Source organism: Ochotona curzoniae, unplaced genomic scaffold (assembly GCF_017591425.1).
Source record: "Ochotona curzoniae isolate NIBS_2020 unplaced genomic scaffold, NIBS_Ocur_1.0 scaffold_3208, whole genome shotgun sequence".
Classification (NCBI taxonomy): Eukaryota; Metazoa; Chordata; class Mammalia; order Lagomorpha; family Ochotonidae; genus Ochotona; species Ochotona curzoniae.
Window position 1 is genome coordinate 12,017,815 of NW_024467106.1, and position 13,364 is coordinate 12,031,178.

Here is a 13,364-nt window from a genome sequence, read left to right on the forward strand (position 1 = left end):
ACGTCTGTTCTTTTTACTTAGAACCTGTTTTGATTTGGACTTGACGCCCTTAGAGCACTTGATGGCTACCTGGGGCTGGTGGCTCCCACATTGAACATCATGACCTCCAATTCTTTTTTTTTTTTAAGATTTATTTATTCTTATTGGAAAGGCAAGATTTATAAAGATAAGGAGAGAGAGAGAGAGAGCTCTTCCAATTGCTGGTTCACTCCTCAAGTGGCCACAGTTACTGGAGCCAGAAACTTCCTCCAGGTCTCTCACACAGGTGTAGAGAGTCTAAAGGTTTGGGCCATTCTCTACTGGTTTCCCAGGTCATAAATAAAGAGTTTGATTGAAAGTGGAGACGCTGGACACGAACTGGCCCCAAATGGGATCCTGGTACTTTTAAGGCAAGGATTTAGCCACTGAACCATTGCATTGGACCTGTCACCTCCATTTCTAAGATTGTCATTTGGTAGCTTTGCAATATTGGATCAGTTTCTTAACCTTTTTAAACCTCACTTTTCCTGCCTCTTTATGTGTAAAGTGGGAACCATAATCTCTTCCCCTTACTATATTGCTGAGGTCACATATGTAAAGCAATCCATTCAGTTCTTGACATAAGGTACATATTCATGTCATACATTATTCTTTCCTCGAATCAACTTTCACAGCTCCCTGTGGGAAACCGAAATGGGATCTTACCTCTGACTGCATCCGAATACAAACGGATGCTGGTCCTGTGTCTTTCCCTTCTTCCATTGGTATTTTTTTTATCCCTGAGACATCTGCAGCCTTCACTCAATCTCTTCCCTGAGATCTGCTCAGAAGCCCCTCGATGGGGACACCTTGTAGGAATCCTGAGCATCTGGTATTGAAAAATCTTTACTTTCCACCCTCTCCGAATCACTTTGCTTTTCTTTAGAGTACTCTACGTCACCACACGATGTTCTTGCACATTTGTCGCAACTGTCCTGGTACTAGAAAACAAATGACCCTTTCTACTGTCGGATCTCCAGCTTCTAGAACAGTTCCTGGTGCCTGGAGGATGCTCAAGTAAGAGTGGTCATGTGGCCCTTACATGATGCATTGGGGATCTATTGCTGCAAGGTACCTTATATCACAGATGAGAACTCCAATACAGGAGCACATACAGCTGTGTATGCTTACTGCCCTGCTGATACAATAGGATAGAATTAGAACTTCCCACAAAACCATAAATGAGGAGTCTAACGGACTCTACCACTCAGGTCATGAGGCATTAAAAAAAAGGAAGAAAGAAAAAAGAATTGAATTATTGAATTAGAAAGGAGTTTTTTCAATTTTGTACTATTGCTGTGTTGGACACAATATTCAGTGTTGTGAGAAACAGCTTGTACGTTGTAGGATATTTCATTGTGCCCCTGGCCTGTATGCATTAGATACTAAAACAAACCCCTTAAGTTGTTGCAACCAAAGATGTTCCCTGGAGGGCAAACTGATCTCACTGGGCAAACAAGGGGTCAGATCTCTCCATTTCCAGCTAAATCTAGAACTGTTAGTTGAAGTCTTACCCATTTACACACATATGCGTGCTTGTGTGCACGTACACACACACACACACACACTACTGTTCCTCACACAACCTCATTTCACTTTTGCAATCTGCAATTGCAGTCTAACTGTTAAGCGTGCTCACAGGCTCCCACCTGCACCCACTCACAACAGAAGCCATGCAGAAGGGCTGTATGGGTGACACACTGTGATTTCAGCGCGTTGTAGCTCACTACTGCGCCCTCTGAACAATTGCCTCCACCCCCTGCCTGCCACTCTGGTGGGCGCTGGCAGACAGTCTTGGCAGCTGAGGCTGTTACAGTCTGCGCTCAACATGTTCGGCTTTGTTTTAGGTTCTGAACAAAACTTGGGGCCGCAGCTCTTGCCAGCCCACTCCCTTGCTCACGTACCTCTCCGCTTTGCTCTGACAGCTGGGCCTGCAGCAACAAACGGGTTTTTGTAGCGACTCCTGATAAAATGATGCAGTTGGGTAGCAGAGGGAAATATCCAGTTGGGCAGAAACCCACATTTTTCTTATTTGACAGCTTTCTTTCTCTCTTTGTGTTTTCTGTATTGTTTTAAGGCTTGTTTTTTCTTCTGTAAAGTTTTTGAAAAAGTCAACAAACAGTATTTTTTATTTAATCACCAGTAGATACGGTTTTACAATTCACAAAACATTTGTGTCTTCATCACTTTGAAGAGCAGACATAGAAATCAGACTTGGTGAAGGGGATGAGTTGTACCTAGTGTGACACTGAGAAATGCAAAGCTTCCTAAAGATTCTTGCCAGTTAACCGCTCACAGTCCAAAGAACAATACCAACCTAAAATCAGATAACTGTAGTGCAATATAGTAAGTGGGAACACACAGATAATATTGAGCAATGAGAATTGGGGAGAAAGAACGACCAACAGCCTTCCGGGACATAACCACAACTGACGAATACAGGATAAATGGCCTTGACTGCAGGGAGTCTGTGAAGACAAACACACCCTAGCAGGGAAGAAGTTAACAACATCAGTATCAGCATGCATCACCTTGCTCATCGTTCTGCCCTCTACCCAGCATTGGCTGTATGTTAGGCATGGGCCAGAATGCTTCCTTATAAATTAAGTCAATTAGTTTTCACAGAAGCTCTGTGCCAACAGTAGGGCTACTGTTCGCTACAGTTTTGAGATAAGCAAACTAAGACTCAGGGAAGCTAAGTACCTTGTCTGAAATGATAACGTTTATAAGTGATGCAACCTGATCCAAAAACTGTGTTTCAGGATGACGTAAGCTGTTTGGAAGTCGGGAGGAGGGGCACAGATATTGCAGCGTTAAGCAAATATGGAGAATGACAGTGAAGTGTCACACACATGAAATTTGTAAATGTCCCAAAGCTAAGTATGTTCTTGTGGCCTCTCTTCTAGCCTACCCACGGCACCTCTAAGCTCTGTCTTCGTCTCAAGCATTTCTCCAACACAACGTGCTGCCCAGCCAAAGAGGTGCACCAAGGCCCCCCTAACTTCATGGGCTTTGCTTTCCCTCCAACACCAGGGGAGCTTGAGGTTCCAAGGCACTGGAAGATGGATTGTCTGGCCCTGTCCCCTTGCATTTGAACTCTAAATCTCTAAGGAATCCAGTCCAGAGAATCATAATTAGCCATCATATGACCTTACATTAATCTCATATGCACAAGCAAAGTGTGTGCTCCTTGGGCACTTGTCTCTGTGATGGGAGAAGAGAAAAGGGCCTCTTGTGTAGTGAGTCTCCATTGTAAGAGGGAGGGTGTTTGTGAAGGCGGGGAGTGGGACTTACACTTGCATTGCCTCCATATTTCTTCCTGGTTATATGACATGTTTTCTAAGTTAATTCATTTTTTTCTATTTCAACATATGTATGTCTCCACTGTGCCGGATATACTAGTTTCAGGATGTAGGTTTCAAAGTTTCTCTTCAGTTTCACAACTGGAAGTTGTGAAAAGGAAGTTTCATCATTCCACGTGGCAAATAAACTACAAAGCAGGAACATAGACCTAGATCTGTATAGAATCTTTGCTTTATATTATATATGTAATAATATATTATATTATATTATATATATGTATATATTATATAGTTTTAAAGGCAAAGTGCAAGGGAGAGAAAGAGAAAGAGAGACTGACTTTCTTTTTCCTAGTGAGTCATTCCCCAAGTGTCTTCAATAGCCATGCTAGGTTAAGTTGAAACCAGAAACCTGGAACTCCATTTCAGTCTGCCATGTGGATGACGTGGGTCTCAAATACTTGAATCATCACCTCATGCTTTCCAGGATGCTTCGGGAGGAAGCCAGAACTCAAACTAGCCCTCTGATCTGGGACATTGTAATCCCAAGTGGTAGTTTGCTCTGCTGTGCTACAATTCCTGCCCCATTTTTTTTTTAAAGATTTATTTATTTTTTATCACAAAGACAGATATACAGAGAGGAAGAGAGACAGAGAGGAAGATCTTCCGTCCAATGATTCACTCCCCAAGCGAGCACAATGGCTGGTGTTGTGCCAATCCGAAGCCAGGAACCAGGAACCTCTTTCGGGTCTCCCACATGGGCACAGGGTCCCAAAGCTTTGGGTCGTCCTCAACTGCTTTCCCAAGTCACAAGCAGGGAGCTGGATGGGAAGTGGAGCTGCTGAGATTAGAACCGGTGCCCATATGGGATCCCGGCACGTTCAATGCAAGGATTTTAGCCACTACGCTAGGCCACGTGCCGGACCCCATTTTGCTTTTAATTAAAATCTATAAAAAGCTTCATTTAAAATGCTAATATTGTGGTTCAGTGAATTCATTATGGTTTGTAAAACTTAAAGCAGTACACTTTAATAGGCTATTATGTGAAGATATTAACTTTTAAACATTTTTTTTCCTTTGTCTTCCTTCTCCCCTACTTCTCTTCCTCCCTTTTTTCCCCTCCTTTCTTTCTCTCTCTTCTGTACTTTTCTCTACAGGACTCCACAGAATGGAGCAAGAATGAGAGGAAAAAGGCCGGCAGAAAAGCATGAACTGGAGGTTTGTTGAGCTCCTCTACTTCCTGATTATATGGGGCCGTATCTCAGTGCAGCCCTCCCACCAGGAGTCAGCTGGGACAGACCAACATGTCTCCAAGGAATTTGATTGGCTTATTTCAGACAGGGGGCCTTTCCACCACTCCAGGAGCTACCTGTCCTTTGTGGAAAGACACCGTCAAGGATTTACAACCAGATATAAAATATACAGGTAAGATGTGGGCCCGGGTTGCCCTTTCCTATGATTTTTGAGTGCCTTGTGGGGTCACACATGGTCCAGCCTTTGCTCTGTGGAGAAGTGCCTGCAAAACTGATTATACTCTTCCCACCAACTGTTATCACTTACTTATTTACTTCTCGGAAAATATTGCCAACGACATAGAAAAGATCAAACCGCCAATATCTATTGGGTGCTTACTATGTACTGAGCACAGTGCTTGGTACTCGTTACTGGTTACCTTGTCTCAACCTGCTCGTAACCATCGAATGTAGATCTTGTTTGCTCTCTTCCCTGGACAAACTGGGCAGCCAAATGTCAGCTAAGTGCGTGGACTGAATACCACTCAGTCGCTCCGAGCTGTGGCTTATCCATCCGCATTGTCATGACAATTCTAATAACCACATCAAATGTAGTTAGAAATACTATTAACGTGCCAGGCAACCGATTTACACATTTAGAGAACAGCACAGACACTCAATGGACAGACAAACTTTTCTACAGCAGTTCTGAGTCGGTCCTTGGCTAATTGTAATTATATTCAAGCACAAAAGCGCTGGATCCCAGACCCAGTCTTTGACAGCATCTTAGTCTCTTTTTATCCAACTTAATAAACTTTTCCCTGATCTATTTACATTTCTCTGCACTTACGCTTTCTTTCATTTTAAGCCATTTGGAATTAGACTATATTCTTGTGTTTCTTTCTTGTCTAACTAGGACCTCTTTGAGGGAAGGATTTATATATAATTCATGCCTGAATCCCCAGGGTGATTTTTTTTTTGCTCAGCCTTGTTGTCATAAGTACACAATAAATTCTGTGACTTAAATGAATTGGAGAATAAAAAAAGTCTCTGAAGACACGATCTTTGTCTTAAAAAAAAAAAGAAAGGGCAAATCTTAGCACTTCTGGATCAGTTAAAATAAGTGAACCAGAAAGCATGCTGCTGTAAAGAAACCTGGCCTCCAGCCAAGAAGACACAAGTTCAGAGCTTATGCTTTCTAAATGAGGTGGAATGAAAAATGTGAATGTGTCTACTGCACGTGTGTTGGTGTTGTAGAATGAAGGGCGAGCGATTCTTGAAATCTCAACACCTGCCGATGTGTGTGATTTTATATGGGCTATGCAAATCCAAGTTTTGAATTTGGCTTACTAATAGCTAAGGCCTTAGAATGATTCAGTCTATGCAGATTTTAATGGAAGAACATTCTGTGCGCCTTCAAGCATGGTAAACAGAGGGTTGCTGGAGAAGGGTATTTCTGGATATGATGAACTGTAGAAACAAAAAAATGAATATAGTGTGTCTGAGACATGGCAAAAAACACACACAAGGATTATATGTTGAGGGCACTCCTTTTATCAAAATATAGGAATATAAAATTTCAAACATATAATTATTGATTCAAAGGGCTTCTCCTTGCAAGCACTTTCTAAGTCACTCAAAAATAATAGCTATCTTCTTCATTTCAAATTTGGAAGCTTACAATAGTTTCTGGTAGAACACAGCTACTGCTGTTTTGTGATTTATGCATAAATCAAACCTGCGTGTTCATTGACTATTTGATCAAATACATCAATATCTGAAATTACTGCAACTTTGGAAGGTGTAACCTTGAGCTGTTGGGTAGTGTAGGTACCCAAATCTATTGATGTCTCAAGAAACAATTATATCCCCTTTGCTCCATGTGTAAGTTCTTCATTTGAGCATCTCAAGGTCACTTAAAAATTGGTATGACTGGAATTTCCATCTTAAAGTTGACGAGATAATTGGCTTGAATAAAGTCAGGTAACCAAGAAATTGTGGAGTCTAGACTGCAAAGAAAGTATAAGTCCATAGCCACAAGAATATACTGGACTTGTAGGTGTCCATTTGCTATTCAATGTTTCTTGGCAAATATGCTATACTTGACTTTGTGTTAAAAACTGAGGATAAGTGGTCATGATATGACATGATGGTGACTCTGATGCAGTTTTATAAGGAGAACTGTGGCCCAGGTTACCTAATTAATGCATAATTTTATTGCTATTGAAATAACTTATGCTGAAATAGGTACCCTGGATAGAATACAAGATACAAAAGACAACTTCACAGTAACTTCCTTTAAATTTATTTTTTATTTGGAAGAGAGAGAGAGAGAGGGAGAGAGAGAGAGAAAGAGAGAGAGAGAGAAAAACATCTTTCCACTGGTCCACTCTCCAAATGGGCTTAACAGCCATGACCAGGCCAAGCCAAAGTCAATACCCAGAAGCTTCCTTTAGATCTCTTACCTGCGTGTTGGGGCCCAAGCACTTCGACTACCCCCCCCCCCCACTGATTTTCCAGGTACATTAGCAGGAAGCTGGACTTGACATAGAACGTGCAGTACTTGGACCAGCTCAGGCAGTACCATACCCATGATACCACAGCATGGGTCATAGTAGCAACATTCTTGTTCGTTGCATTTCTTTTGTTTTTTGTTTGAAAGGAGGAGTTACAGAAAGAATGAGAGGCAGAGACGGTGGGAAGAGGTCTTCTATCCCATGGTTTACTCACCAAACTGCTGCAACATCTGAAGCTGAGCCAATCTGAAACCGGTAGTTCTGGGTCTCCTATGTGGGTGCAGAGCCCTAAGGGCTTGAAGCATTATCCACTAATTTCCTAGGACATTGGCAGCAATCTAGATCAGCAGATGGGATGCCCATGCCACAGATAGAGGTTTAGCCTGTTATGCTGTGGTGCCTCCCACCACCAGTAGCATCCTTTCATTGAATATTTATACTGTTCCATGAAGAGGGGACATTCTGTTCTTAAAACATCCTTTATGAAGCTGAAAGTGTCTTATTCCTCGAATGAGAAAATCAGGACTTGGGAGGTTGTGTCCAATTCCATAGTTCACCCATTTGGTAAGCAGTGGAGCTTTGATTCAAACATTTAGCTACTTAATTCCGAAGCTTTCTTCACCCAGTTTTCTGGATGCCCCTCACACTCTAGTATGCCTTCCAAATATAGAATGTTCCTGAGCTCTAAAAGCGCTCTTCCATTATTCTTCCTTTCAACACTTTTGAACTGTATCTAGATGCAGTTTTTGAAGTTGCCGAGTGGGGAAGGAGCTAATGAGATCGGGGTAAAGACATTGTTTCCGGTTCTCTTGTGACATTAGGGGAACACCTCCTTCCCTGGATCCTGGCTTCCTCACTTATCAAGTTAGAAGAGTGACGTGGATCTTTGGTTTTCCACTTACAGCATATGGAATACTGAGAATTAGAGTAGCCATGGAAAGAGGCCAAGCACGGGCAAAGGGATAAGAGTGATCATCAGAGAGGAGCCCCAGTCCTACAACCCTTGCTAGGAGAGATGTGTATGTTCCTTTATAATCAGATTTCACATAAGCCTGATTTTGGATGCCACTGCCAAAAAAAATAAAAAGCTTGTAATCACTCAAATGAGTTGATTTCTAAGATAATTTGTATCTCTAAATGTGAAATATTAGATGGAACCAAGGTCACAAGGCTAATTAAGTGATAGACTTTAATCCAGACGTGAGTTCTTCGGTCATCTAGTTCCCGGCTTGCTTTATTTAATCCTCATGTAATTAGTGATCACCAGCTATAGCCCCAGCATTGTGCTCGGTTTGATGATGATACAATGATGGGTATAACAAGCATAGTCTTTGCACTCATAGGGTAAAGTGGGATTTAATTAAACACACATGCACAACACACACATACAAGCAGGACTGCCAGCAAAAACATGCGGAGAGACTTAGCTAGTAGGTCATGAATACCACACACAGCGATTTAACACCTCTGAGATCTCAGTATCAAGTGAGGCTCTTGACAGATTTTTCACAAAGACCCAAATGCATACGGCTGCCTTAAGACATGGGCTCACCATGGCACAAATCCGAGCAAAAGTCATTTAGGACATGTTCATGGGTACGCTTCTCAATGAACATTTTTTCCTCACTACCTATTACTTTGTTGACACAGAAGCATACGGTATGAAATTTCTAGTATTTGTACTTTTTTGTATCTTGACACAGATAAAGAACATTAGAAAGCAACATTTGCATCAGGAAAGAAAGCTCTTCCTGCCATACTTATTTCTATCACTAGCGAACCAGCCTGCTGAAATGGCCAAGATCTGGAGCGTAGCCTATCTTGCCAGAAGCCAGGGTGGGTTAAAATATTCAGAAAGATATTCAAGAGGAAACCTCTTCTCACTGAAATAGGTCAAAGCCATCTTCCTCCTGTCGCACATGCCTGGCTTCCGCTGTGAGAAGTCATGTTCAGAGTCAAGTGAGAGGTGACTGCCAGGCAGTAATGCAAATCTTCCAATAAAATCCCAGCATAAATTCCTTCTCATGTTGTTTTATGAACCGAAGCATTTACAAATGCACCTGCTTGGTGTGCACATGCAGGGTTCAAATTCTGTAATTCGTGAGCATGATATGCTGCCTGGAGGCTGGGAAATGGGGGTGTCTCTCTTGAACTTCTGAAACGCCTTAGAAACACCATTGACCTGACTCAGGGGGGTCTATGCTCACCTGGGTGGCCTGAATCCTCACTGTATGATTTTGGCAGGTGGATCAAACTTCTCTTAGTCTGTGGCTCATTTCTAAAATGAGGGTGACTAAATAGATCCTCCTCAACTGCAAATGGCACAGTTCTGTGCAATGCGTTTGTGTGACAAGGTAGCTGGAGAGGATCCTGGATTTAGAATCTAGTCTTTCATCAAGTTACAGCCTCGAACAGTGTCCTTTTACTCACGTATCTGTTGTTTGACAATTTCACACCCAATCACGTGCTGTGACCAAAACAATAAAACATAGACATAATAAAACCACTCGCCATCCTCCCATGAGCTGAGAGCTTTGGGTGAAGGTCAAGGAATATTAATAAGCAAACAATTACCAACCATTGCGTAAGAGTGACTTTACAGATATTCAGTTTTCTCTTCTATGGAAAGACGTGCCAGTCAAGGCAGATGGGTCAAGAAGAAGTGGTATAGATGAAAGTTTTTTTTTTAATTGAAATTATTTTATGTCTCAGGCTTTTATTCAATTATAGACCTAAATAGTCACTTGAATAACGTGATCTATTTCTGCTTTTGATTAAGACTGTGTACATATTAGCCATTCATTTTCCCAGCCATTGAGTGTGATATTGTTGTCTAATATGAATCAAAAAACAAAGGTACTAAGAAGCTAAGTAAACTGGTCCAGGTGGTACAACCAGAGTGATGAGTTGAGAAACAAAAGCAGACCTCGAAATGCTACAGCATGAACCCTTTATTCTATGGGATCATTGTTCTTGGGCCTTAGTTACTTGGTTCGCCACCAAACATGCTGGGACTTCTTTTGACTATGAACAGGTTGCAACCTTTCTGATACTCAGATTTCTCATCTAGCAACAGAGATGCTATTAAGTGCCTGCTGTAATTGTAGTGAAAAATAACTTACATATCAAACATAAAGCTTAGAATGATGCAGGGACTACACGAATGTGAATTCTTTGCTCCACTAGACATTTCTGTGGTTATGTAACTAAAAGTCCATTGCATCACGTGTGGTCTCCATATCTATCCTCGGTATATTTTTATGCTTGTTTTCCATTAGCTTTTTTTTTGTTTGTTTTTATGTTAACTTGAATATCATTCATGGTTGCTGTATTGAGTGAGCGGTTATGTCAAGGGATTTTTAATAGGAGAATTATGGTACAGTTTTATGAGCAGAAGAAAGGCAGTGGAGATGAAGGCAGAGGTGGTCATTACACCACAGAGGTGGTTTCAGAGTGAGTTGTTTCCCTTTCAGATTGCAGAGCAAGTGGTTTGTGGCTTATACAACACCTCTCTTCGAGCTGTCACTACGTACCTGAAAGTGGAATATATATCAACTTTCGGTAAACCACGTATAATTGCCCAGTTGCCTTGCATATTTATTTCAGAGTTCTATAAATCACAGTTCTAACTTGTGTCCTGTTGGATGCTTTTTGCGTTTCACGGAAATATCTGTAGCAAATTGCGTGGTGGAGCTACTTGGTCAAATGAATGGGCTTGGCGTCATTCTGCTAGGGTGAATGAGGTGTTTGGTCGTTTTCTGCAAATTCCTGAAGAATACACATTGACACCTAGATATACAAGCTACTCTGCACCAGGCAATCAATGATGTACAAGACAGCCAAGTTCCTGGTCCCCAGGATCCTATCAATGTGTGCTGATAAGAAAGACATGTGTCGATCAGGGGGCTTGTGGTTGAGGATGAGATCAGTCTCCACATTGTTAATTACAGGGTCTTGACATCACGTGGTGCAAGCTCTTGCCTATAATCCTGTGAATAGTGATCTTTCTGCTTTTTACTTATTGAACATATTGTTAGTGGTACATTAAGCTTGTAGCTATAAAACAAATTGAAATCATACAATTGCAAAAATTAAAGAAAAAAAAGAAGGAAGGAAAGTAGTGGAAGGAGGGAGGCAGCAAAGTATGGTTTTCTTCTTAGATTTCTATCTATGAAATACGTGAAATGTGTTCCCTCTATATTAATAAAAATGAGAAATAATTAAATAAATAGGCCATCTCTCTGGTTGGAGGGCTGCCATCAAGGGGAGGAAGCCAATCTTCCAATTGAGCCTTCATATTAAGTACCTTGTCTACATAAAGGAGGTAGCAGTTCAGTTTTTCTATTTTTTCAAAATTTATTTATTTTATTTGAAAATCAGAATCAGAGAGAAATAGATAGTAAGATCTTTCATCCAGTGGATCGCTCCCCAAAGGGATCAGTCTGAAGCTGAGAGCCGGGGGCTTCCTTTGGGTCTTCCAAGTGGATGCAGAGACCCAACAGCCTGGGCCATCATCCATTGCTCCCCTAGGGCTGTTACCAGGGAGCTGAATAGGAGGAGATGGAGGTTCTAGCATTTGAATTGGTGCCCATATAGATTGCTGGTGCTGCAGGCAGCCCTCCCCTCCAGCCCCCAAAGAAAGCAAACATCGCATTAGCTATAATAAGCCTTGTCTCCTATCCACCCCTACTTTCCTCTTGCTATAGTTTGAACATGACTTATGGGAGCTCCATGGATTCATGTGTTGAGAAGTGATAGGATCTTAAAATCTTTGAGAGAGAGAGAGTTGGGGAGAGGGCATTTGGGAGATTCTTTGGCCACTGGAAGAGCTGTTTTGGCAAGAAGGCATTGCTTTTCATGGGATCCCTAGACTGTCTTGAGATTACACTGTTATAACAAGTCCAGCTCCTGTGTTCTCTGGCCTTCTCTGCGTTGCGTTCTCTTCCTCCTCCTCCCTCCATTGTGATGCCATCCCTAATGAAGTCCTTGCTAGAGATGAGATCATTCTGGGGCTGACCTTGCCCTGTCATCTTCAGAATTGTGAACCAAAGAAAGCTTTCTTCTTCATGTCATCTCATCAGGTACTTGATCACGCTAACACCAATGGGTGAATACACCCTTTTTCATTTCTTATTACACATTTTCATATTCCTTCCTGTGGTATAAATACAGAAGAAGAGAGAGCCAAAATTGAGGAGTTCAATAAGCCCTTGACTCCATCTGGGAGAAAAAAAGTGGTTAGACTTTGGAGTCAATTGCATAACATTTTGTAGGATTCCAAAGTCTGCATTCTTCTCCCAGATGTTTATATTTGTTTGATTTAGTATATGCATGAGCTAGAACAAGGCTTGTCAGTCAGGAATCATTTCTATACCTTGGGAGATGTTTGGCAACCCACAGGGACATTTTATTTCCATTGGGTAGAGAGTTGCAACTAGTGTCTTGTGGATAGATGCCAGGAATCGGAGAATGCACAAAATAGTAGAACATTGCCCTGTAGCATGGGATTTCTTGGCAGAAAATGTCTACTGTGTAGAAATTGAGACAAAAAGATACACCAGAAACTGGTAAAAGGAGAATATTAGAATGTCTTAGATTTTGGCTGCCGTGAGTTTGAGTCTTGATGGCTTAAAAGTAGACGCTCCTGGAATTACTGAATTCCTACAGTGTGGATGTGACATCAAGAGCCAAAATGGACTGTAATTCCCCGAGTGACCGATTCCATGGGGGCTGTGTTAAGCTAGGGGAGGGGAAGTCTAATAGCATCAAGGTGGGCAGGATGGGATACTTTTGGGTTGAGAAGGCTTGCTAGGAAGGGTGTTGAAGGTTGTCTTTAAGGGAGAATAGCTTTCCATAGGAAGAAAGCTAGGAGAAATGCTCTTGAGACAGAGAGCCGGGGAAGATAGTTACAAAGGCAACAGACAGAAGGAAACCTAGAACCATTAAGCACTGAGTGAATTGTTAGCAGTTCTGGTGGCAGGGCATGTGGCTGGAGAGGAATTTGGAGCCAACAATAAAAGGAGTTTGAGATGACAAGCTGATCTTAACCAACCTTCAAACTCTGATAAACTGACAGTGTTCACCAGATTGCTGTTTCTATCAGTGTTTTAATGATTGCGGTAGAGGCTCTTCCAAAAATTTTTTTAATCATGTGAGAAAAATTCTGTGATATTTAATAAATCCAGCAGTATTTAAATAAAAACATGTAATTGAAGTGAAAATTCATGGAAAAAAACTATGTTACTACATGTTTCATATTGATATGTTTGCTCTATTCAAATACAGTATGATCTTTTCTG

At 41.5% G+C, this 13,364-nt stretch overlaps 1 protein-coding gene across 1 annotated transcript in view; it reads left to right on the top strand.

The window, feature by feature from the left end:
• Positions 1 to 13,364, top strand: part of BRINP1 (BMP/retinoic acid inducible neural specific 1) — a 180,151-nt gene that overhangs the window by 45,619 nt on the left and 121,168 nt on the right. Inside the window, exon 2 of the mRNA XM_040962898.1 lies at positions 4,475 to 4,742. Coding sequence (XP_040818832.1) covers positions 4,525 to 4,742 — 218 coding nt within the window. The 5' untranslated portion in view covers positions 4,475 to 4,524. The remainder of the gene's footprint in view (positions 1 to 4,474; positions 4,743 to 13,364) is intronic.